We start from the raw sequence: 26,605 nt of genomic DNA, 5'->3' as shown, positions 1-26,605 counted from the left end.
TGTGTCTTCACATCACGGAGTGAGACATGCCATCCCTGGATATGTATTTAGGCAAGTCAGATGAGTCACTCTTCCAAGTATCAGAGGTCAACATTTCCCAGAATACTAATTAAATACAGACATAAAATGTCCGGTGTCTGAGCATGTGATAACGATATAACTGACACTGCTCAGTTTAAGATAAAAAACACTGTTCAAAAAATGTTTTCACCGGGGTGCCTGGGTGGCTCAGTTGGTTAAGCGTCTGACTTTGGCTCAGGTCACGACCTCGAGGTCCATGGGCTCGAGCCCTGCTTGGGGCTCTGTACTGACAGCTCAGAGCCTGGGGCCTGTTTCAGATTCTGTGTCTCCCTCTCTCTGCCTCCCCGTGCTCATGCTCTGTCTCTCTCTCTCTCTCTCTCTCAAAAACAAATAAACATTAAAAACAATCTTTTTTTAATGTTTTCACCTTTCCCAATAATATTTGTGATCTAGATTTTCCACAGTAGTCTGAGAGAGGCAGAGGCATCCCCTTGGGGCTGAGGGTCTGCAGCGAGGATCCTGCTCCTGTGGCGGGCATGACCGGGGCTAGAACCCAGAGAGCAGGTCGTGTTACCTGACCACACACTGGGAGGCCTGTCCAGGGCAAAGGGTTTGCTCTACAAAGAATGTCACTTATCAAGAGCTCAAAGTGCCACTCGTGTCCTTAGTACTCTTTCTTTAAACATTTACTTACTACTAACGGCAGTAACTGAACACAGTTAAGGAAGCAAGACCCTTTCACTTCAGTAAAACAGCATTACTCACAGTCTCCCCTTATTTACACATAAAAAGCTTTGTACGGAAGTGCCTGTGAACACAGCATACTGGAAATGCTAGATGTACCCAATGTTTCAGTGATTTGCGGTCATGTGCAGATGACAGTAGACAGACAGGAAAAACGAGGCCCCGTACCATCCCCTCCCCGTCCACACTAGGCACAGCAACCATCCTTACCGTTCATCTTGGACCGTGTGCTTCAGGACGCCGGTCGCCAGTTACCTTCTAGACACCCCTGTGCCTATGAGCCGGCCCTCCCCTGCTGTGGTGGCACTGGTTGACACTGGCTACCACACCGACTCACCTCCCCTGGCCTTGCCACATCTCTGCATTCTAGCTTCCCTCTGGGCCTTATGGAATGTCGTCATATTCAACTCTCTCAAGACCAAGCTCTGGGGGTCCTCTTCCTCCCACACTCCCGCCACCCACCTCCTCCTCCTCCTCCTCACACCTTGAAGGCGCCCAGTGGGATGTACCCCTATGACTCTGTGACAAAACTGACATTCCTGCACAAAATGAATAGGTCACTGTTGTTGGCTTCAAAGGAGAACGCAACTCCGACAACACGCAGGATACGTGCAAAATGGGAGAAGTTTCCCGGCCCCTGTCAGACGCCTGCAGCCCTCTTGCCCCAGCGTCCGCCTGGCCGCTGCACTTACAATCAGCTCGAGGTCACCATCTGAGCCTGTGTAGTTTTCCATTACTGCAGCCTCAAAGCCCAAGTCCTGGATGAGCTGAGCTATCTCCAGCGGCTGGATGACTTCCGGATTGTACTTAATCTCTGCCTTTCCAGCCATCAAGGCGACCAGCACCGAGAGAATACCTGGAACCGTCGGGCCACAGTTACAACACTCCAGGCAGGGCCTCTGGGATGACACATTCAACACAACCTAACAAAGAAACACATCTGCTCCCAGAAGCCTCTAGAACAGGAGTTCTCAAAGCGGACTGCACTTTAGGATCACCTGGCCTTTTAATGAGCACCATGCCTGGCCCCAAACCCAAACCAGTTAAACCAGGACCCCTCAGGGTGGGTGCCAGGCATCTTTTTGTAAAGCTCCCCAGGCGACTTTAACGTACCAGCCAAGTGTGAGAACCACTGTTCTAGAACAGCACTCCTCACACGTTGATGGGCAAATCAACCGAGGACCTTGTTAACCTACAGATTCCGGCTCAGTAGGTTTGGAGTGGGTCTGAGGTTCTGTAGGTCCACCCGGCTCCCAGGTGATGCCTGTGCTGCTGGCCCCGGGATGGCAGCAGGGTGGGGTGGGGGGTGGGGTGGGTGGCTTTGAGTCAGGCTGGAGAAGACACGGACCGTGTCCACACCTCACAGCAAGGGATACAGTCTGCAGCTTGCAACTACTAAATGTCAGTTAAATGGTGTCCTTTTCTCTCAGACACTTTTCATACACGGAGAAAAAAATTCTTTCAAAAGTGGTTGTCCTTACTCTTTTTCAGGCTCTGATCCCATTCAGAAGTGGAAGAGAAATCCTACAGATTACAGACTACCCCGACTTACAATTAATTTGGCTTAAAAATTTTCAACTTCATTTTGGTGCGAGAGTGATACACATTCGTTAGAAACCAGACTTCAGATTTTGGGTTTGGATCTTTCCTGGGGCTACGCCATCATGACAATGAGCGACAGATACACATTCTGACACATTTCAGGGTGGCTCGGCCAAGCTATGATGTTTGGTCGGTTAGGTGTATTAAACACATTTTTTTAAACGTTCATGCATTTTTGTAGGGGAGAGGGGCAGAGAGAGAGGGAGGGAGAGAATCCCAAGCAGGGTCCGTACCATCAGCACAGAGCCCAACATGGGGCTGTGAACCTGAGCCAAAACCAAGAGTCTGATGCTTCACTGACTGAGCCATCTAGGCTTTAATGCATTTTTGACTTACAATATTTTTAACATACGATGCATTGACTGGGACATGATGCCATTGTATATCCAGTGAGATTATTTGTGAGTTTGAGGGGGAAAATAAGACTCATTCACATAAAAGAAAGAAACGTGCTTTAGAAAGGATGCCATAAGGAATAAAAATGAGGGCTGCAAGTCAGGAAAAGAAACACAGGAACCATGAGATGTAGGATATTTTATGAACAGCCAGCCCATGGATGACAAAGAAACTCTTAGAACACCTAAATTTGAGAAGAGTCTTTCTAGAGCTCCAGCCACGATAAAACATAGGGAACAAGAGGCTGGAGACACATCATCCTAATTTGGGGCTGCCTGTGATGGCCAAGGAATCTGAGCAGAGAGATACATGGAAAGAGAGAAAGGGACTCCGGTGGCAAGGTCGTCATGGTTAAGATATTTTCCAAACAAAAGTGGGACAGGATCTTTGCTGCACTTTCAGGTTTCAGAGACAGTACTGGAAATGTAGTCCAGAGGACAAAACTTGGGCACTTCCGTTAACACTCTATGATTTACAGGGACAAAGGACAGAATATTCAAAATTGCAACTTCTCTGCAAACTGCAGGCTACGTATTCATGTGCTAGCTGGAGGCTGATGGATGGGACTGGGGGTGGGGGTGGAGGAGATAAAGACCACCACTAGGACAAGCTGAGGAAGTTACCCACGGAATGTGCCTGACCTTTAAACTGGACTGCCCCTCACTAACTTACTCGGAGACATTTTATCTTAAACAAACTAAACACTTCCTAAGCAGCAGAATGCCAATTGCCCAAGAACATCAGACAAACATCTCTACCATCACCTAATGAACTTGCTGCCAGAGTATCAGGGCTGCTGACAAACTGAGTCAATGAGGATTGTGAAGGGAGAGCACAGTGCCCATTCTGCTGACCGCAGGGGCTCACAGCCTACACGCGGCTTCCCCAGTTCAGTGTGTAGATGGCTTACCTGCCTCTTTCTGAAGGTTTCTCTCTATGTTAGACACACAGGATGCACAGGTCATGCCTGTGATCTGTAAAAAGCACTTCTGTGGTGCCACTGCTGTAGAGGCCTGCGGGGACTTTGACGAGCTGCCGGGGTTGTGGTTCTTAGGGAGCCCCCCAGCATGGGGAGCCGTTTCCTGCACAGACACAGGTCCGCCAGCTGTGGTGTGCACTGTGGAATTACCTGCGCTGCGGTTCCCAACATGGTTGCTGTAACAGTTTTCTAGGATAAAATGGAAGAAATCATTCAGATTAAAAGGACAAAGAACTTTTTTTACAGCAGGAGGTTCGAGCCTGACAAAGTTCTTAAAACAGCTCCATGAAGGTTGGTGTTTCCATCACTGTCCCCCACCTCCCCACAACTAGAGACACAGGCACACAGTGACAGACACATGAAAAGATGCCAATACTCAAGAATGGAATGCTCCAGTTGGATGAGTGCTCTAATTAGATGATGACAACAAGAAGAACTCACCAGGCCCTCTGCGAAGCACACGTCCTTTAAAACAGCTGTGGTACATAGGACTATCGCCCCCATTTTATAAAGAACTGAGTTAGAAGAAATTTTTTTTATTCTTTATTTTTGAGAGAGAGAGACAGAGTGCAAGTGGGGGAGGAAGAGAGAGAGAGGGAGACCCAGAATCCGAAGCAGGCTCCAGGGTCCGAGCTGTCAGCACAGAGCCCGATGCAGGGCTAGAACTCAAGAACCGCGAGTTCATGACCTGAGCTGAAGTCAGATGCTTAACCGACTAAGCCACCCAGGCGCCCCTGAGTTACAAGAAATTTAAAAATGTGCCCCGAATTCCTCAGGTGATAAGTAATGAAGCTTTTTCTAAACCAGGTCTCTACCTCCAGGATCTATCCCTTTAACCACGGTCACATTCTGGTTAGCAGTCCTTCACTCCTTCCCTACAACAATCAAAACAACCCAACACACCTTTATTGAGTTGTTTGCCTTTTTCTTATCGTTTGCCTACGTCCTGTATGTACTCTGGACACGAATCCTTGTCGTGGGTCCGCACTGCAAGTATCTGCTCCCGGTCTGTGCTCTGCACCTGCACTCTCATCTAATGGTGTCTCTTTTGATAAAAGAAGTCCCGAATGTTAATGAGGTCTGACTTATCAACCAACTAAACCAACTTTCATGGTTAGTATGTTTCGTGCTACCTAAACAGTGAAAATGTTCATGCTGCTTTCTTCTAGAAGCTGCTATTTTAATGAACTTCCCCATCAGGCCTATGATACCTGGATTTTAACTTTGTGTAGGTAAGAGGTAAGAGTTAGGGTTAATTTCTCTCCACTTGGATATCCAGTGGAACCAGCTCCATAAACCGAAAAGACCATCCTCTCCCCCACCGAGTTCTGGGATGAGGGTGCAGACGCTGCTGGGGACCATTTTTCTCCCCACCGCATGTGTGTATATGTATACGTAACTAATCACCCAGGTCAAGATGTAGAAAGTTTTCATCACTCCAGAAAGTCAGACCTTTTGATAACAGAATTTGATAACAGAAAGGACCTTTAAGAGTATATACAAAAGATAATTACATCATTTAAAAAACGAACTCTCGCTATTTGAAAATCCACAGCTGCAGAAGATAGAAGTTGGCATTAACCTGTACTGACAATAGGCCATGACTTTGCAAAGTTTTTCTTCTAAATAAATCTCACATCCTGGGATGTTTTGCTCATTTTCTGAAAGGTGCTAAAAACTACTTCCGAAACTCATTCTAAGAGTCCGGTTGATCAACACTTTCAGCACCTTCAGTGAAAACCCTCCAAGGACCTGGCCTTACAGGACCCCTCTACCTTCCGGAAGCAGAGACCACACCTCATCCATCAGCACAGGTGTACTCTCCTGGTCTTTGTCATTGTTCAAAATGACTCTGGCCTTTGGATCTCAAATTCACAAAAGCTGTTTTGTAGCCTCAGCCTCTCAACATTCTATCTCTACCCATCAACCCCTCCAGCACCCATTAACCCCTCCCATTACCTGTCCAACTCTCTTGCACCCATCAACCCCTCCAGTACCCATCAACCCCTCCCTTACCTGTCAAACCCTCCTGCACCCATCAACCCCCCCCCTTACCTATCCAATCCTTCTGTACCCATCAATCCCCCAGCACCCATCAACCCCTGACATACCCATCAATCCCTCCCATACCCATCACCCCCCCCCGCACCCATCACCCCCTGTACCCAACAACCCCAACCATACCTGTCCAACCCTCCTGTACCCATCAACCCCTCCTGTACCCATCAACCCCTCCCATACCCATGAACCCTCCTGTACCTGTCCAACCTCTCCTGATTTTCCCAGTCCATCATCTGTTTTCTGGATTCACCTGCGTGTCTATCCAAATATTGTGGTCAACAATTTTAATATTTGTACTATTACAGAGAATTTCATACCCCCCTTACTAACTTATAATTTACACCTTGCCATTTCTTCCACATTGAGATCTAACTCAACTAAATTCGGGGCTTCTGGAGATTGCTAAAGAAAGTTGAATTAAACTAACAAGACCCAAACAAGCCTGTGTTATTGGGTCGTTTTTCTTTATCAATCTACGCTAATACTATGGGTGGGCATTCAGCTTTCTGGAAGTCTACCTGACAATATTATCAAAAACAGTACCTCTAACTGCTTGGCACTTAGTAGAGGCACAATAAGTATTTGTAATGGAATGAAATAATGTTTACTCTCTGTGACCGAGCAATTACACTTTCGGGTATTTACCGTAAGGAAATAACTGTGTGCACAAAATTTAGCCTCAAAGATACCCATCAGTATTCTTTACAATCACATGCACATGAAGTAGATGGGAACAGTCCAGTAGGAAACTGGTTATGACTAAGTTACGGTGCATCCATATGACGGAATGATTTGCAGCCACTCAACATGGTGTTGCAGACATATGGACGGACCTATAAGTATGTTTATGATAAATTGTGGGGTGAAAGAGATTACAAAACCACTATGTATAATACAAATCTATGTATTTCTAAATATAAATTACACATGCTTTGGAAAAGCCCAGAAAAGTATATGTGAAATAAAGTACACCACGTGGATTCTGGGGTAAGAATATTCTAGACAGAGGGATAGCAGGTACAAGACCCTGAGGTGAGGACAAGCCTGATATGAGGATTGGAAAGGCGTTAGAAAGGTAGGGAGTCGGGGGGGGGTGGGGTGTTCTAGATCACCCTAAGGACTCCCTCTTAAGATGGGAAGGTTTCAGAGTATTAACAGAGTAACAGGATTACTGTGAATACTGGGCAGGGAACAGACTGTAAGGCTGAAAGGCGGGAAGGAGAGACTAGCTCAGAGCCTGTCTAGTGGACACAGCTGATGGTGGCTTGTACCAGGATGCTGGCCCGTCTGACCTTATCTTCCATTACTTATATTCAAGTTCCACCCAAGCCAGACTGCTCCCGAGACAAGCTGGAGCTCATGTCTCCTCCCGACTTTTCCCGGTGTGTGGTCTTGCCCCTCTCTGCCTGCTGAGATGCCATCGTGTTCTGAAGTCTTACCCGAGCCCAGCTCCAATGTCACCTCCATTATCCGGTCTTTGGGAGCCCCACAACCAGATGCTGGCTTTTCTCCTCATCTTTTGAATCTCAGGAGTGCTTTACCTACACTTGCCTTGTCGCATGTATTCCAACCTGCCTTGGATGATGGGTCTCTGATCTGCTTCCTTGTTAGAGTATGAGCTGTATGTGGGCGGATCCTGGACGGCCTCCGAGTACTCATGGCGGCCAGCACAGTGCCTGGGGCCCAGAAGACCCTCAGTACGTGCTGGGATGAGGGAACAGTGCCCCAGAAGTGACATTATCAATTTACAAGGCTGAGGGGAACATGTCATACATGATAGATGACTTTTCCTCACGCTGTATTCATATATCCAATCACCTGTCCATTAATTCATTCATACAAAAAACATTTACCAGGCAAACCAGTGCACAAATGCAGAGCTGATTTCTAGATAAAAACCAGATCTTACTGTATTTTTAGCTGTCAAATAAGCTGACTGAAATTCAGTGCCTGCCACTTGCCTACATGCTCTTGATCATTCTCCTTCCTCTCCCTGTTCCATTATCAAGGGGGCTGACCCTGCAAAACCACTTTTCCCAGGCTCCCTTGTCAACTGGTTTCTGGTTAAATTTGGTATCCTGGAGGTAGCAAGTGGGAAACAGGACAGAAATGGGGGAAACCTAATGTGTTTCCCATCTACCTACTGGGAGCCCAGCTCCTGGCCACGGCCTCCTCCTTAGTAGCTCCGGTGGTGAGCCAGCTCCCACCAGGCGACCTCAGCCCCTGGGCTCTGGTGGCACCCTCCTGCCTGGGGTGCCAGCTTCTGCTACCAGCCATCTCTTGGGTTTCCTTCCCATTCCCTGGTTTGGTTATTCGGCTCTCTAACTTGTCTGAGTAGCTCCTGGATTAAATCCCGTCACTGAGCTACCCCACGACCCAGCTTGTCACAGCCTGTTATTTTCTTTCTCTTTCGCTTCCTTCACAAATACCTACTATGTGCTGGGTGCTGCTGAGTCCAAGGAGAAACAAATCACCTGGTTTGAAGACTGTGCTCAAGAAAAGCCCCTCTTCCTGGTCAATCCGGAATGACCAATCAAATACACGTAATTCTTTTTTAATATCTAAGTGGCTACAGTGATAGTTACCGGCACACTTACGGTTTATCCTAAATTAAGACTGCCAGGTGAAATACAAGACACCCAGCTACATGTGAATTTCAGATAAACAACAAATACTTTCTTAGTATAAGCGTGCCCCAAATGTTGCCTGGGACATACTTATACCAAAACATTAGTCACTGTTGATCTGAAATTCAAATTGAACTAAGTGTCCTATATTTTATTTGCTAAATCTGGTACACTAAATACCTCTTGGGCTAAACACATAATTCTGTCCAATAAAAATCACTGTTCTTTTCTTTCTAGGCTTACTTGGTCAAATCCAATTATTCTGGATTATGCAGTTCAATGCAAATTTCTTTTTACTGCCAACAACCTGACTCTACTGTTTAAAGACTTGAAACCTCATACAAATAGAGCAGATGATGACTCTGTACTACATTTCCTACCATTTAAGTACAGGATTTACTGTTCCATTGTGTGTTCCATTGTGTGTTCCTTACTGATTTTTGTTTAAAAACAAACTCCTTCCTGAAACGTGGTACAAAAGACAAAGTACAGAACGGGGCCGAGTCATTCCACATGACTTACCCACTGCCTTTAAGGGTGTTAAGTGCAGGCCAGCCCCACTGACAGGGGACCTTTCCAAGGAGACGCACTTTATCTCGGCGGCCGCTGCAAAGTACATGTGGGAAGCCCCAGTCCAGCTGGCCCTGGGCGCGGCCGGGGGGCTTTGCCCCTCCTGGTGCCGGGCTGGCCACCGCCCTGCAGCACAGTCTGAGTGCCCGCAGCTGGCACTGTATTGTCCTGGTCTACCTGCAACTCGCACCGCCCCACGGGGCCAGTACCTTGGGACCCAAACGGTTAAAACCTTGCTGCCCACACAGCTGGCTGTGGCATGTCCCGCGCTTCCTCATCTCCGGCCTGGCTCTGAAGGCCGCACCTATCCATCACCTCTCCACCGCCGCTTGGCTCGTCTCCTGGAGGTCTGCGGCTCCACCATGCAGCTGGGCTCACCGGAGCCTCCCCCACCTCCTAGTTGCACGGAGCCTGAGGCCCCTGAAACGGCTTCCTTTCTTTCCAGGGTGCCGTCCCTGTCTGTGACGATTTCCTCCTCCGGACACCCCTTCCTTCCACACCAGTGCCATCACGTTCCTCCCTCTGCCCTTCCCCGGCCACGCTCGCTTTCCCTGGTCTTCCGTCACTTCCCCTGGCTCCTGCCACTCCAATCTGCATTTCCAGCCCCACTCTCCAGGAATTCAAGCCGGCCTCCGGCAACTGCACACCTAGGGCTCCCCGCCGGCTCTCCCCTTCCTCCACGGCCTGCCCCATCACACCCCTCCTCTGGACCAAGCTTGCTGGACCCAACCTCCTGAATGTCACCCTATTCCGTCTCTTGCCCTCCAGCCCCACCTCCTCTCACCCAGCCTCCCACACAGCCTCCGTGCCTCCATCCACACTACACTGACACCGACTGGCCAGCTCAAGTGCAAACTCACCTGCGCTTCCTCTGATTAAAATCCACTGCCGATGCCTGTGTGGCGAGGTCGGGTGAGCGTCCGATTCTTGATTTTGGCTCAGGTCACGAGCTCACAGTTCGTGAGATCAGCCCCAAGTGTCAGCACAGAACCTGCTTGGGATTCTCTCTCTCCCTTTCTTTCTGCCCCTCCCCTGCTCGCTCTGTCTCTCTCTCAAAAGAAGTAAATAAACTTAAAAAAGAAATCCACTCCTGACCCCCTGGCCTTTACAGTCAAGTCCAAGTTCAGCTGACACTCAGACCCGTTCAGAGTGGTCCCCCTGCTGTCCCGCCCGTCTCTCCACCTTCCTGAGTCCTCATGCTTGCTCGGGCTCCTGTCAGCAACCCCAGCACACTGTGCTGCCTCCTGGCCTCCAGCATCCCCGTCCCATCCTGGAGCTCACCGGCTCACACGGGGCTACAACATAAGCTCTCAGGAGTCTCACTTGCTCACCAGCCCACCGCTCCCAGGCCCGGGCGCCCGGCAGAAATGCACCCCTCTACCCACAGCCATCAAGGAGGGCAAGGGCAATCATCACTGAATCCCCTCAATTCCCACTTTCAACAGAATGGGATCCAGGTGAGACTAAGGTTCTGTTTTTATTGTTTGGTTGGGCAGAGAAATCTCAGAGAGTGTGATGATGGTTCTTCTGGAGACAGAAGAGCCTGATGTTCCCCCTGGCCCCACAGGACTCTTTTTTAAAAAGAACACAGAATCAGGAGTTCTCTTCAGAAAAATGCAAAGAACTTAGCATTTCATTCCCAGCTACACGAGAGGCAAAAGCTATACACCCAGAAATTCGACTTCTTCTATCCTGATACACTTGACACGCAAGGAAAAGTTGCAGAATGTTGTCACCAACATTGGCCGGTGAGCAGTGAGTGTGGCCGCTGTCACTCTGTCCTAAGATGCAAGGAGAAAGGAGAGGACCCCAGGGTGTGCTTCACGTGGGTCAACTACGTACCAGAAACGACTGACGCCTTGAATCCCATTTCTTCAACAGCAGCTCGGAGTCCTTCCGGGTTAATTACAGAGGGATCATAGAGCACCACTCCAGTCCCTTCAGTCAGAGAGACTGATACTCGCCGCACCCCTTCCCTGCGGGAGAGCAGGCCTTCGATGGACTGGACGCAGGACGCACAGGTCATGCCACCAATGGCAAGCACCACGGTACTGCACAGGCCCTGCATCCGGGTTCCCTGGGCGGGGGCGGGGGTGGGGGCGGGGGCGGGGGCGGGGGCGAGATGCGTGGAAGGCCTGTTATCCGTGCCACTCCCTGCTGCTCCATCAGGAAGAGAAACTTGAAAGTTCCCAGGAGGAAGAGCCTCAATGGCCCTCTGCAGGGCCCCGGGGGTGACACGAGAAGGGTCAAACTGTACTTGGGCAATTCTGTTCTCCAAGGACACTTGAATACTTTGAACGCCTGGGAGTTGACCTATATTTTCTTCAATATTCAGGACACAAGATTTACAGTGCATTCCATCTACTCTCAGTTGCAGGGTGACCACACGGCTCCCTTGGTGCCCCAAGGTCTCAGAGTTATTGAGATTCTGGGTACCAGACGTCAAAGGGGTCTTTGGGTTGGTCCTCTGTAGCCGCCCAATATCAATTGGTCCCAGGCTTACGGGTGCCACTCTGTTCTTGATGACAGCTTCAAATCCCATGTCGTTTACGTGGTCCCTGAGGTCTTGGGGCTGAATGAGATAAGGCTGGTAAGTAATGACTGCCTCCTGGGTGCCAAGGGAGACTCGGGCCCTCACTACCCCTTGCAGCTTCCCCAGCCTGCCTTCGATGGAGCTGACACAGGACTGGCAGGTCATGCCCTCCACCCGAAGCTTGACCGTGGCCTCCAGGGCAGACGAGGATCTCGAGGGCCAGGAGGCGGACTTTCCTTCTGTGATGCTGGCCTCGAAGCCCATGTCCTCGATGTGACGGCAAACCTGTGGCAGGCTCAGGACCGACGGCACATAGTTCACAGTCGCGCTGCCTTGTTCCAGGGAAACCTTAATGCTCACGATGCCTTTCAAGCTCGAAATCCTGCCCTCGATAGACTTTACACACGACTGGCAAGTCATGCCCGAAATGCTGATGGTGCCGGTGGTCGTCTGAGAGGGGCACACGCTGTCCAGACCACCCTCGTAGCCAACATTGTCAAAGGCGAAACTCTGCTTCTGCTGCATCGCTGGCTCCCAGACACGAGCGGGCAAAGAATGTTTAGACAGGATCTAAAAGGAAAAGAAATAACACTTTTTTATCCTTAAAACTAAATATTTGTGGGGCATCTGGGTGGGTCAGTCAGTTAAGCGTCAGACTCTTGATTTTGGCTCAGGTCATGATCTCCCGGGTTCGTGAGATCTAGCCCTGCGTCGGGCTTGTGCTGACAGTGGGAAGCCTGGTTGGGATTCTCTCTCTCCCTCTCTCTCTGCCCCTCCCCTACTCACACACACACACACACACACACACACACACTCTCTCTCTCTCTCTCTGTCTCTTAAAGATAAATATTTTTTTTAAAAAAGCTTAATATTTGCTAAAATATCCCAGCTTGTCTGGCACTGAGAAAATGGAAAACATTGCCACTGGTGTCAAAACATCCTGAGAGTATAACAACATTAAATGCAGGGAAAGGAAGATATAAAAACATTATTTATCAAATGAAATGGTTCCAATGGGTTTCTTTTAGCTTGAACATTCTGTGACTCTGAACCTAGAAGTCAACTGCCCACCTTGTTTTCCTTACCTCGAAGATGTGGAGGTCTCTACAGGGAAGGAGGGGAGCGTGATGTAGCTCATGTGCACAGAATGAGCATGGCAGGCCCCCAGCAGAGGCAGACAGCACAGTGGCCCACAACGGGAGGGCGGAGGCTCTCAGCAGAGCCCCCCTCACCTCTGGCTGATACCTGAAATCTCCCTGCAGAACGTGGTCCTTTGAGCTCAAACGCTGGGGGTGCTGCTGCAATGCACATACACAGAATAGGCAACACCTGACTTCTGTGTCTCCTTCTAGGGGTGTCCCTGTCATTCTCTCAGCAGGGGTTAAATTCAACAACCATAGGGCACCTGCTCTGAATGCCGACCTCCGAGGCCCCGTGGGGTCAGACCACATGCCTGGGAAAAAAGGTCTGGTGATATGCTCCTCGAGCCAGGGAAATGAGCACGAGTGGCTGGGCCAAGAGGGGCAGGAGGCAGAGAGCTGGGGGAACTTCTCTGTTCTGCCTCCACTGAGCATCACTGCCCTCCTGGGTGTTCAGGACAGTTGTGGTCACTACCTAAAATTAAAAGTGTTTTATCAAATTAAGTGGACCCATCTTCTTAATGTACCAGAGTATATGCATAATTTCCTGACTTCTCATAATGATTTGGCTTCACCTGTTCCATTCACAAAACCAAATCCTCCTTTCACAGGGTCCCAGGCTCACCACTCTCCTAATTAGATACAGTTTTTATACCAGTACTATTCCATGCTTCAGAAATTCGGGAACAGGCCTTTACATACGGTATGTGACAAAAAAGCATGCCAGTCTCTGTGCTTACACAATCCTACTTAGATCTTCAGATGAATCTCCATTACATGGATTGACCTTCTCCGTAACCCCGTGCATAAAATAAAATGCCTATCTTTCCAACTTCAGCTTTTTGAGAACCTTAACAAAACCTTAACCTTTTTTTTTAAAGTTTATTTATTTATTTTGAGAGAGAGAGAAAGCAGAAGTTGGGGAGGGGCAGAAAGAAAGGGAAAGAGAGAATCCCAAGCAGGCTCCACACTGTCAGTGCAGAGGCCGACGTGGGGCCACAGCCCACAAAGAACGAGATCATGGCCTGAGCCCAAATCTAGAGTCTGATGCTTAACCAACGGAGCCACCCAGGTGCCCTGAAAGTTTAGATAACTTCTAAAGCAGACTATAAATGTTCATTTGTACATCCACAAAGGAAATCCGAAACTAGTCTGGGATTAATAATTATAAAGAACTGTTTTAACAGCATTCACTGTAGTATTCCCTAAAATAGTAGAGAAAAAAAAAGTAAACAAGTAATTTACGGGATAGCCACTCAAGCGTTCATTGCATTCAATAAATATACTGAAATTACCTGTGGTACAAATCAAATTACCTGTGGTACAGAAGTGCAGTATACGATAAGGATGACATAGCACAACGGTATTAAGTGGATAACTGGGAAAAACACAATTTGGGACCTATACACCAAGAGATATTTCTGAGACCTCAGATAGTAATAATACAAGAAAACACAGGAAAATACCCATTACAATCTCAGGCAAAGGCAGGTCTAAATACAAGAAAAGAAACAGAAAAACAAGAAAATCCAAAAGCTAGAGAAGACTGATAAATCTAACCACAATAAGAGAAAATATGGCTCTGACCAAGGAAAATGATAAATGAGAAACGGGGGGGGGGGGGAGGGGGGGGGGCGGAGGAAGATTTGCTCCATACTAAGCAAGAGCTAATTTTGTTAAAATGTAAAGAGCTCCTTCTAAAAAGAAAAAGGCCAACAATCCAACAGAAAAGAGGCAGTCCATCAAACAGGAAACGCAAACGCCTTTTCAACATCTGCAGAAACAATAGTAAGGAAGAAATGCAACACTCCAATAGCACAGTGGCCCTTCTCACCACTCAGGCTGGCACCATCCACGCAGTCCCTAGAGCTGGTGAGGGCATCACCTCTCATGAGGGCAACTTGGCACTACATATGAAAATGACAAATCCAAATATTCTTTGGCCCAACAACTCTATTTCTATGAATTTACTCAATAAATATATTTGTTCACGTATAAAAGCAAGCATGCAACAGGGGCGCCTGGGTGGCTCAGTCGGTTGAGCGTCCAACTTCAGCTCAGGTCATGATCTCACAGTCTGTGGGTTCGAGCCCCGCATCAGGCTCTGTGCTGACAGCTCGGAGCCTGGAGCCTGTTTCAGATTCTGTGTCTCCCTCTTTCTCTGACCCTCCCCTGTTCATGCTCTCTCTCTGTCTCAAAAATAAATAAATGTTAAAAAAAAAATTTTTTTTTTTAAATTAAAAAAAAAAAAGCAAGCATGCAACAAAGATATTAAACACTGCAAAGAACTGGAAACATAAATGCCCATCAATAAGAGGTCAATTAACTAAATTATTGAACGGTTATACAGAGGAATGGTTTCCAGCTCTTAAAAAAGGAATGAGGCAGCTCTAAATATACTGAAATAGCAAATATATCATTCAGTGAACAAAAGCAAGACACAGAATTTACGGTGAATACAGTGTTTTAGTTATCTGTTGCTGCCTGACAAGCCAAATCTAGTGGCTCAGAGAGATAGCTCACAGTTTTTCAATTTGGACAGGGCTCAGTGGGGAAGGCTTGTCTGCTCCTCATGGCATCGTCTGGGGCGGCCTCAGTGAGACTGGAGGTTCCACTTCCAAGAAGACGGTTTGTCCGCGACATGGCTGGCAGGTTGATGTGGGTGACTGGAAGCTGTTAGCAGAGACCTCAGTTCTCTTCCATGGAGCCCCTCCACGTGGCTAGGCTGGGTACCTCACAGCTGGTGGTTTCTGGGTTCTGAGAGGGAGTGTCACAATAGTGAACATTCCCAGAGAACAGGTCCCAGTATGCAAGCGCTTACCAAGCCTCTGCTAGCATCACACTTGCTAATTCACCATTGGCCACAGCCAGGCACATGGCCAAGCTCAGTCAGTACGGGAAGGAATTATATAAGGGCTTAAATACAAGGAGCTGTAGTTCGTTGGGAGAGCCACCAAAGTTAGTTCTATCATAGCATGCTAGCACTATTTGTGAGCAAAGGAGTATTATCCCCATAGCTGCTTGTATATACATGGATGGGCTCTGGGAGAAGGCATAAGAAACTGGTACAGAGTCTGAGGAGGATCGGCTGAGGCAAGGAGAGGGGAGGAAGAGTTATTTTTCAACGTATAACCTATTGTACAATGCGCACACATTACCAAATTCTAAAAAATAATTAGTTTAAAACTGAAAATTAAAGAAAAAAAACCACACAGGAGTAAAAGGAGATCCAGAACCGTGACTTGATTGTAACCGGTATTAAATAATTAATTGAAAAAGCTAAAAGAAAAACTACGATATTCAAGGACACTTGCTTTAATACAGTATCTTAATAAGTAGAATTGCCTCCCTAAAACAAGACATAACCCTCAATCACCTAGTCTGTTGGAAAAACAAATCCCTAATGATTTACTACCCAACTGATTTTTTTGGTCCTAGGTAGATCTAGCTATAACTCACCAAACCCCAGGCCACAATGCTAGCTCTTAATCCCTGGATTATGGATTCTATGCTCCGGCCAAAAGGGTTTGCAGAAGCGTTAGAAGCTATTTGTTTGTAGCAAACAATACTCAGAGGCCCCCCTTCTAGACAGGCAGGTTCCTAAAGACAAGCAGTTACGAAAGACAAAGGTTTGCTTTGCACGGAACACAACTTTATGAAACACGAAAGTCTCTGTTGGTTTAGAAGCAACCTCATAACTGTTGCTGGGTGTTTGGATAGTTTTTAAGTGTATACAATCGGTACGTGTGTGTGGTTTTAATTCCATTCCTCAGTGAGGAGAATCTTTGTCAGGGGGGGAACTCAAATGAATTCAAACAAACACGTTGAGGTTTAAGGGCACATTGGAGAGGGGGTCCAGGGAACAAAGTGTGTCCTGGGAAAACTTTATGGAAGCCCTAATGTTGCCTAATTCTCACTGAATTATATATTTCTTGAGAACAGACATCTGGGACTTACTTCTTTGGCAAGCCCAACAACACACTGGGGAAGAACTAACTTTGGAATTTTTAACAAACTATCAGTATACTGGGCATCGGGATTAGAAGGGACTGGAAACACAGGAGGAGGGGGGAAATTCCACAGAGGGGAATCCAAACATGAACTTCAATTCTCTGCTACTCTCTGGACACCCAGGGCACATGGACTTTGCTGTGAGTGCCAGGGCTTGTAAAAGAAAAGACGGGTAAAGGAATACAAATGGTCGGTTCACCAAGATGGAGCCAGGAAAGGAAAATAAGATGTGCAGACAGGCCAGCCTGGTATGAAGAAATTGGAAGTGGGGTGCCACGCTTTGATGAAAGGTTTCAAAGCCAGACTGAAATTGAAAAGCCCAGAAATGACATGCCTTGTAGAAAATGCCCGTGACCACAAATCAAAGAGCAAGTCTACCGTGTGCACAAAGCAAGGACCGCTAGAGCCACTTTTGAGAGCTCTCAGTCTCACTTGGATCTCCGTCAACCTTAAGGACACCGCTCGCCCATTTATCCTTGGGACTTCTTTCACCTTGAAGGGTGTGTGACACCCTTAACAACTTTGAAGGCAAAAACGATATACACGCATGCAATTCTTCCAGCATATAACTTCCACCCCCCACAACTCTACGCACCCGAGCTTTCAAAATACAGAGAAGTCCTGGTTCTTTCATACGCACGCAGATCCAATAAGAGAAAATAGTTAATGGTTCTCAGTGGTATTTTATGGGGATGGCATTTTATATCTCTAATGCTCAAGATAATTCTACAAACAGATATTCTTATCACCATTTTACTGTGGAAACAGACTCCGATTTATCAAAGGTCACAAAGCAATTTAAGTAACAGCTAGGATTTAAATCCGGCTCAAAAGTCCAGCAGGCTATTTTTTTAAAAACAACATTTAAGGTTACATTTTCCTTTTAGCCATGTTAATTACAGGAGGAGACTGCAATGCAGAAAAGCAAAATGCAGAAAAACACGGAAAAACAGCCACATCTTACCTGCCACATAAGGAACAGGCTAACACCTCAGCAAGTGAGCAAAGTAAGGAGGAGGCAGAGGAGCGGCCGGGAGCCCTGAGCCCGGCTGCTGGCTTCTGAGTCGGGCCTTTGCCCCTTAGTATGTCACCTCTCGGGGTCTCTGGTACTTCAGAAAAACTACAGCGGAACACTGGCACTCATTCTGCTCCCTTCAATATTCCTAACTGCAAATGCATTTCAAGGCAACTACATTTGCAAGAGGAGGCAGGACGCAAGGAGAGGTGGCGGTGGTTCTGGGACCTTCCACATCCTCTGGAATACATTGTGAATGAGTCACTGCCAGGCCCTACCCTTATCTGAGAAATCCCTGGATGTCAGAGGTTCCTAAGGGAGGGAGGGTCCGAAGAGATTGTTTGACTCAAGAAAAGATCCCACATGAAACACCCAGGCGGACTGGCGTCAGTCTCTAAAACCTCCACTGAGGAAGAATCAGTGTCTTGTTGCTAAACCTGTATGTATGCAGATTTATTAATACATAAAATTGAGGTTACCTGTGGGTGAGGCTGTCTATGTTTTTCAGTTCTTAAAATTTAAATTAAAAAAAAAAAAGCTTCCATCAGAAAACACATGTGGTTTTGTACTTTTTCTAAGGCAAAGAAGAAAATGTCTTGGGTTCTATATTTGTGTTTTTAGAGCAAGGGAGAGAGAAAGCATGTGAGCGGGGAAGAGGGACAGATGGGGGGAGGGGGAGAGAGAGAGAGAGAGACAGATAGACAGAGAGACAGAGAGAATGAATCGTAATCAGGCTCCACGCCCAGCGTGGACCCAGAATCAGGACTTGATCCCATGACCCAGGGATCATGACCTGAGTGGAAATCAAGAGTCCCACACTCAACCGACTGAACCACCCAGGCGCCCCAGAAAATGTCTTGTTAAACCCCACGATGTAAACATTATTAATCACTGTGATACAGATGACAACAATGATGCACCAGTGATATACATGGTCTCATACTCTACAACACACTTTCACATATTTGGGTAAATATCTGTCCTTCCTACTTGCTGGGAATTTACTGAGGGTACATCTGACAGTCTTAGGTATGAATTCCAGCCACGTCTGAGCAAACCCGAAACTCAGTTTTCTTAGCTCCACGTAAAGTGGGGTAGTAAAAATACCCACCCTACAATTTTGCAGGAAGGCCGGAAAGCTAAAAAGATTTAAAAGGCTAACATAATAAATGTGTGACAGGGACTATGACAACACACATGGCTCATTTGGTCTTCAAAAGTGGCCCAAGGAGGTAGGCAGGGAACTTACTATTTCCACCGTTTAACTGATAAGGAAAACTAAAGATTAAAACTAGTATACATAATCCCCCAGCCCCGACTCCAACCCCTTCAAACTGTCCCTCCAGGATGTCTTACAAGCGTCCAGAAAGAACTTCCACCAACTATTATTTCAACTTTATTTACTGAAAAAACGAACCAACCAAAACTCAGGCACTAATTCAAACACTGATGAGGGCCGACTACATACCTGGGCTGTCTGTGTGTGACACTTGGATCTCTGCCCTCGAGGGCCACCCCAGCTGTGGGGTTGACTATGTCGTTCCTGGGAAATTCTGGACAAATGTATTGCCTATTTCCTTCTCTTGACCACAGCAAGGAAAAATATCAACTCTTACTGAGAAACTGGGTGCAGTACATCCATTTTCTTGGGAGAAAGAGTGCATTAAGTTAAATAAAATAAACCAGTCTCAATATATACATACGATGCATGTTGTTTTCTACACACAAAATAAAATTTAGAAATTCACAAACGATAAGACCTCTCCAAGAAGCACTTCACGATTATTACCTCAGAGAACTTGTTTGCAATTTCATTCCAAACAGCTTTACTATGAACAGTTTCAGAGAATTTCATTGCTTTTAACTTACATCTATCCAACAAATATTCCATCAGACTTTTACCAAATCAAAAGCATTTTTTCAGCTTCTCTGATAACACTACATTGCAAGCCCTTCCCGTCAAAGAAATTTTACATAATGAGCCTGTCACTACCAAGCAACTGTCAGTATCTTGGAATATTTTTTTCTTTGGAATATTTTTTAATATTTGAATGAAACGGTCTAAGCCAGAATCATAAGGTCATAATTCCCTTAGGTCGTTTGCCAGAATTACAAGATCAGGATGTAAAAGACCTACATTAAATACATGCAACAGTACCACTGGTTAGAAGAAATGTCACAGCAACGCTATGAACTCAGATAATTATATGACCTAAGTCAATGAACTTGGGATTATTTTTGCTTATTATTATTATTATTATTATTATCATTATTGATAAATTCCATGTGATTGTCACATGTGGTGAAATAATCTAGTTAGCATTTCATCACACAAAATTGTATTCTAGAATGGCTAACAAATGTAAGTTTATGCCTAGAATTATAGGTATGATCAGCTAAACATAAAACAAGTATATTCCTTTGAAAGACTTAGGTGTGGATGCATATTTATAATGTATGCTACTCTGTAATGCACAGTAGGAACTTGCTACGAAATAGAATCCTCAGAAAAAGAAGTGCAAATCGTTGATAAACCTTTTAAAAAATAATAACAATATAGGGTCAAATGATATTTGACAAGAGAGCCAATGCTCAGTGGAGAGAAAAAATAGTCTCTTCAATAAACGGTGCTCGAGAAATTGGACATTCACATGTCAAAGAATGAAAATGGACCCCTATCTTACACCACTCATGAAAATTAACCCTAAATGGATTAAAGACTTAAATGGAAGACCAGAAACCATAAAACTCTGGAAGAAAATACAGGAAAAAGCTCCTTGACATACATGGATCCTGGCGATGATTTTTTGGATATGACACCTAAAAGCACAAGCAACAAAATCAAAAATAAGCAAGTGGGACCACATCAAACTATGAAGTTTCTACACAGCAAAATAAACCATCAACAAAATGAAAAGACAACCCACAGAATGGGGAAAAAATATTTGCAAACCACATATCTGATAAGGGGTTAATAGCCAAAATCCATAAAGAATTCATACAACTCAATAGCAAAATTTATATTTATATTTATTTTTATAATTACACACAAACAAAAAAATAGGAAGAGGAAATGAACAGACACGTTTCCAAAGAAGACGTACAAATCGCCAGCAGATACATGTAAAGGTGTTCAACGTCACCAGTCACCGGAGATATGCAAATCAAAACCACTATGAGATAGCACCTCAGGTCTGTTAAAATGGCTATCATCAAAAAGACATACTAAGTACTAAACAAGTTAACTCTCAAGTAGATCCAAAGTTTGATTATAATAGACTTTGAGTAAATACACTGTTGACGATGAACAAATACTCAGTTACAAATGACTTTTAGCTTGGTTCTTCTCATCCTAAACCAGCTACTACAAATTTCCCCCATTTGAGAATAGTTAAATTCTTTCTAAAAGTAATCCTAAATTTAAAAGCAGGACTGCAATTAAACCTGATGATACAGATGTGTATATAAATATAGATGTATATACATTGTGTGTGTGTGTGGGTGTATGCCCACAAAATATTAAGTAAAAAATGTAAGGTAGGTAATACCATGCACGGCTTGATCCTCTGTTTGTAAATAAATAAATAGATACATGTACACATATATGGCTAAGGCATACGGTTGCCTACATTTTCTTCCTAATACTTTTCTCTATTCCCCCTGCCTCATCCGAAATTTGTCTTGTATAATGAGCACGTTACTTGTGTAATCAGAGCTCTAGAAAAAAATAGTTAGAACTGTGCTCTGACAGATTAATTGGCTGACACAGTTCTACCAGACATTCAGAGGGCACCAAACACATCTTGAGTTGGGAATTCTACTGAAAATCATAATTTTGGCAGAAACGATACCATTTTGCATTTCCGTAGTACTCCACAAAGTGCTTTCACAATCCTGTGAGGTGGCACTTACTACTTCCACTTTGCAGTGGGGCATTTGGAGCTGGAGGAGCCCGGGCCTCACCTGCCAGGTCCCCCAGACCCACAACGGCAGAGCCCAGATCTGCACCAGATCCCCAGGACCACAGCCTCGACGTGGGTCTCTACTTGGGTCCTCCTTTCAGACAGGCTCCCCCAGCCAGGTTCAGGTTGCTCCCCTAGTTACATGAGATTAGTAATGGCCATTTAAAAATTAGGATATTTCACATTCAAATATCTCAGACATAGGCTGGATTTTGTGAAGTAGTATTCTGAACATTTTAAAGCAATGTTAAGCATTCCCATCCCAATCTAATATTTGTCTTAGACACTCAGCTAAAAATATAAAGTTAACCATGCCCTGCATAAGGGCATTCAGAAATTTCCTTCAACAGATGTAAATCTCTTGCATAGTACATTTCAAAAATCTCTTTTCACAAAATTTCCTTTAGCAAATGTGGGGACTTTTTAAACAATAAAACCCAGGAGAAACAAACATAACTCTTAAAGGGTCAAAGGACTTCAAAAACTTTTCCTTTGTTGCTAACTGGTATTTTTTCATCTGCCCTGATCAATGAAAAAGACCCCACACAAACCACCAGTCCCACCCGGAAATGCTACTACAAGGCTCTTATAAAACGTTACACTGCCCTACTTTTGAACATGACCTGACCTCTGGGTTAACAAAATGTTCATTTGCTTAAGAAGAACAGCTTCGTTTTGCAGCAACACATTCAAAATGTTTATTTAGTCGAAATACGGAGATTAACAAAATAAGGTACACATTTTAAAAAGCAAAAAGAGGGCAAAACTCCATTTTTGTCTGATCTGCCTTCCGGAAAACTTTTGCCCCACAGAGGCTTACAAAATATCCTAAAAACAAGCGAGAAACCCAACGGTTACCATGATGGACTTTATCTGTGGATAAAGTCTGGAGAATCACCTCTCAACTCTGGCTCCCCACCCCAGCCGCGCTTCCCTGATCCCCCATTCGTAAGACAAGGGAGGAACCTCCATCTGAAAGCCCGTCCAACTCCCTCTCGGCTTTTTAGCCCTTCTGCAATTGCACTGACCTGATTGGAACGGATTCCTCGTGTTCCATTCAAAACCTTCTGTGAAAACTCTCCTTCCTCCTCCGAAGTCACTGGCCTGGTGGAGCCCCTGGTCCCAGGATTCCTCCTGAAGGACCACCGCTTGTGGACGGACACGAGGGTCACCTGTGGGTCACCCAGAGTCGCCAGGAAGGACGGCTCAGGGCTCCCGGGCGTGTCACCCCCGGCTTTCTCCATCGCTATGTCCACGGTCACACCTTTACCCACCATTCAAGCAAGCTGTTCACCCTCACCAGACTACCTGGTCGAGTGAGAAGGAAATGCTTTAAAAGTGTCCTCCTAACTAGCAGGGGGTGGCACCTGTGATCTGTCAGTCCTGCAGATTCCCCTCTGCTCTGGAGCCAGCGGGGGAGAGGCTGCCGGCCAAGTCTAGCAGCCAGCTTCTGAACTTGGGCAGGCTGCACACTGCTGTATGTATATTTACTCTTGTTTACCTACATCCTTCCAACCAACTGGCACCCTCTCACTCACCACACTGCTTTCGGCCCTGGGAATCTCTGCACACGGCCCCACGCGTGCCCTCACCCAGCCCTGCCAGGACACCCGGCCAGCGTGTGCAGGAGCCCGGCACACAGTCACCTCCCAAAGCTGAGCACAGTTTCCTTTTGGCCGTGTGCACTCCCAGAAACCCAGCCTCGAGGCAGGGGAGAAATGACACTTCCTTTCATTACCAAACTTCCAACTTTCTTGGAATAACTTCAGCGGCCTCTTCCATAGCTCCAATGCTGGCGGTGTGCAGCACGCTAGGGGACAGAAGTATTTCCTAGGCAACATGACTTGCATTTTCAAGAAGGTGTAAGAAAGGTCCATGTTTCCTGCAGCTTTGTTTTCCCTTGGACCAACTTGGCTTGGCTTCAGTAAGAACTGACTACAAAAACGCACTGGATTACAAAGGCTCATCCTTGTTATCCTTTTTTGTACGTGGGAGGACAGCCAGGAACGAACCCACAATTCAGGGTTCTCCAGCTACACCCCCCCCCACCCCGCTGTCCACAGGAGGATTAAGAGAAGGGGGCAGTGTGGTAATCCAGGCAGCCTCCCACTTGGCTGGGCAGCACTGTCTCCCTTCCCACCCCCACCGGCTCACAGACTGGGAAGGAGGCAACCTCATCCCCCAGGGAAGGAAAGGCTCCGCCAGCCACTAATCCTGGCAACGCCGCCCCCTGCCAGTGTGTGTAAAGTGTCCATGCTGCCCACTGAATTGAGTTGGTAAAAACATTCCTCTCGCGGAATGAACATGCCCCTGGCAGGGGAGGGTGAGGTCACAGTAGCAGGTCCCTGAGGGCATTTAGAACACATCCGCTTCTGCTCAAGCTCCCTGAGGATTCTGCCTCCTAAGGAGTTACCTACAGTGACCCTTCCTCCCCGTTAAACTGCCACTGCTGCCCCCAGAAATGCTGAGCAAGAGCCCTGTTCTGCCTGAGGGAAGGCGGCCTCACCACTGGCCCATGAGCCACACGTCCTAGGAGACCCGGTTCCTCTTCTGCCTCTTATTTACCCTGTGGGGATGTGACTGTGTGTTTGCTCCCACTTCTGAAAAACGCTCCAGGCAGCCAGCTCCAAAATGTGTCTCCCTTGGCTTCTTATCCTCCTTGTGCTCAGTCAAAAAAGAATCTGCCTGCATTTCTAAGAAGTGCCATTCAAATCAGTGACAACAAAGGAATGGCATGTGTGATGCTAGGGGCCCAACTCCACGTAGGGGCCGCCGGCACAGAGGAGTCCGGTATATCTGCCCCTGCTTTCTCGCGATCACTCAAATCTTGCTCATCTCTGGTCTTCCCGATAAGGTCCAGACCCAGGGTCTGGGTGTGCCTGCCGACCCCCCCCCCAACATTTCCTTTATTGGGCATAGTAAGTGCGTTCTCCAGATAACCTAATCTGATCTCTTTAAACACCAGATCTTTTTTTTAATGTTTATTTATTTTGAGAGAGAGAGAGAGAGAGAGCGCACTAGACAGCACAGGTGAGTGGGGAGAAGGACAGGGAGAGGAGAGAGAATCCCAAGCAAGCTCCATGCTGTCAGCACAGAACCTACCTCTGAGCTTGATCCCACGTACTGTGACATCAGGATTTGAGCCGAAATCAAGAGTAGGACACATAACCCACTAAGCCACCCAAGCGCCCCTAAGCACCAGATATTTAAAAAATTTTTGTCATTTTGGGTAGAAATCCTCCCCCAAAGATGCCGTGTATTTCTGCTGTCTTTTTAAAACCTGAGTTACTACCATATTTCAAATTTTCCTTGGTGATATGGGATCATTCTAAATATAAATACTAGTTCTGTGTTATAGATATGAATAGTTAATAATGAAAGTAGTTGGCATCATACATCCCAAGTGCTTTTGAAGAGTCTATCCTGTTCCATGACCTATGGAAAATATAAATGCTTTACTGTAAAATATTTTTACTTCTCCTAAATGGCCACTCAGACCCAGAACACAGCTAGAAAAAGGAGGCCGGAGGGCCGCCTGGGTGGCTTAGTCAGTTAAGTGTATGACTTCGGCTCAGGCCATGATCTCACGGTTCATGAGTTCGAGCTCTACATCCGGCTCTGTGCTGACAGCTCAGCACCTGGAGCCTGCTTCCGATTCTGTCTCTCTCTCTCATTCTTGGCCCCTCCCCCAGTCACGCTCTGTCTCTGTCTCTCAAAAAATAAATGTTTAAAAAAGAAAAGAAAAGAAAAAGGAGACTGGGGGCCAGGTTAGAAGAGGCATGAAGTTTAGATTTTGTCCAATAGACAGCAGAGAATTGCCAATTTTTAACACAGAGGACTTGTATCATTTGTGACTTAGAAATACAGTTTGGGCAGGCATGAGAGCTAAGACTCAGAGAAGAGGGGACTATCAGGTTACAAGAAGCAGAGAAAATGAATAGTAGAGTAGGATTAAACAAATGAGGAGGGCCTCCAGGCTCAGCGATCAAGTGATCACAGCTGGCGAGGACCTGAGGCGGACAGAGCCATTTCCAGTTTGGCAGAGATGAGGAGGAATGGTGGGGAGGTACCTCTGGGGTGAACATGGTGCCTTCTCCTTTGTTCCCACAAGTTCTAGGGGACCTGCCAAACAGCCAAAGCATAAGCCATTTTCCCTGGTTGAGTATCAAGTCCAAACTCCTCTTTCCTGCACCTCCCCCTTTCCTCAAACCTGACCCCCGGGTCCCCTCCTCTGTCCGGCTAATCCTCCTTATCCTTTTAAGTCCTGCTCTCAGCGGACTGGCCTCTATTCACGCCAGCAGGGCTCTCTCTCTCTCCCTCACCCGAATTCCAGTGTCACTGACGCAACACCACAGACCTGGCAGGTACGGAGCCTCTACGTTTAGAGGAGGCCAAGCCTTCTCTCTCCACTGAGGCTGTATCCGGACCAGCCCTTGCGCCCAGTGGCAGGAAACACTGCAAGCTCCCGAAGACGAGGTTCTTCCGTCTTACCTAACACGGTGATGAACAAATATCATCCCCCAGATGTTAAATACATGCTCACAGAGATGAAGTACAGACAGATCTGAATGCGCTTTCCACCTAGAACTGCACGGTGTTTTTTGTCCCCATTACCACGGGGGAAGGGCACACTCACCTCTCACGTATTCCTTCCAGAACTACAGGTCTTCAAGGGTCTCCTCATGCTAAACTATTTTGCTTCCCACATGTGCAAATTATCTCAGCGGTTTTCCAAAATAAATTCACCTTGTTTATCTCCGACTCACCTTCCCAGTCTCTGTGGATCTTGTTTGCATAAAAATAAAAATCCCTTTGATGTCCTAAACCCTCCTGTTGCAACCTGAGGATCCTGGGCCCAAAGGCAGATGGGCAGCTCACGTTTCCATGGCCTCTGGGACAGACGACCCTATATGCAAGAGGGCCATCTGGTTCAAATATTTCAGCA

At 46.6% G+C, this 26,605-nt stretch overlaps 1 protein-coding gene across 4 annotated transcripts in view; it reads right to left on the bottom strand.

Annotated features, from left to right (window-relative positions):
* ATP7B (ATPase copper transporting beta) overlaps positions 1-23,000 on the bottom strand; it is a 56,158-nt gene extending 33,158 nt beyond the window's left edge. For 3 of the 4 annotated variants that reach the window (XM_049646871.1, XM_049646870.1, XM_049646872.1), the window contains exons 1-4: positions 15,196-15,440; positions 10,843-12,103; positions 3,674-3,931; positions 1,458-1,621 (exon numbers count right to left, since the gene is read on the bottom strand). In XM_049646871.1, the coding sequence (XP_049502828.1) occupies positions 1,458-1,621; positions 3,674-3,931; positions 10,843-12,058 (1,638 nt within the window). In that variant the 5' untranslated portion in view covers positions 12,059-12,103; positions 15,196-15,440. Of the gene's footprint in view, positions 1-1,457; positions 1,622-3,673; positions 3,932-10,842; positions 12,104-15,195; positions 15,441-22,688 lie in introns of those variants that run through there. The other variant, XM_049646873.1, reaches the window with a different exon arrangement.
* Between the last annotated feature and the right edge of the window lie 3,605 nt (positions 23,001-26,605).

Source organism: Panthera uncia (genome assembly GCF_023721935.1).
Source record: "Panthera uncia isolate 11264 chromosome A1 unlocalized genomic scaffold, Puncia_PCG_1.0 HiC_scaffold_16, whole genome shotgun sequence".
NCBI lineage: Eukaryota > Metazoa > Chordata > Mammalia > Carnivora > Felidae > Panthera > Panthera uncia.
The sequence above is the reverse complement of the archived record's forward strand: the minus strand, read 5'-3'. Positions and strand labels throughout refer to the sequence as shown.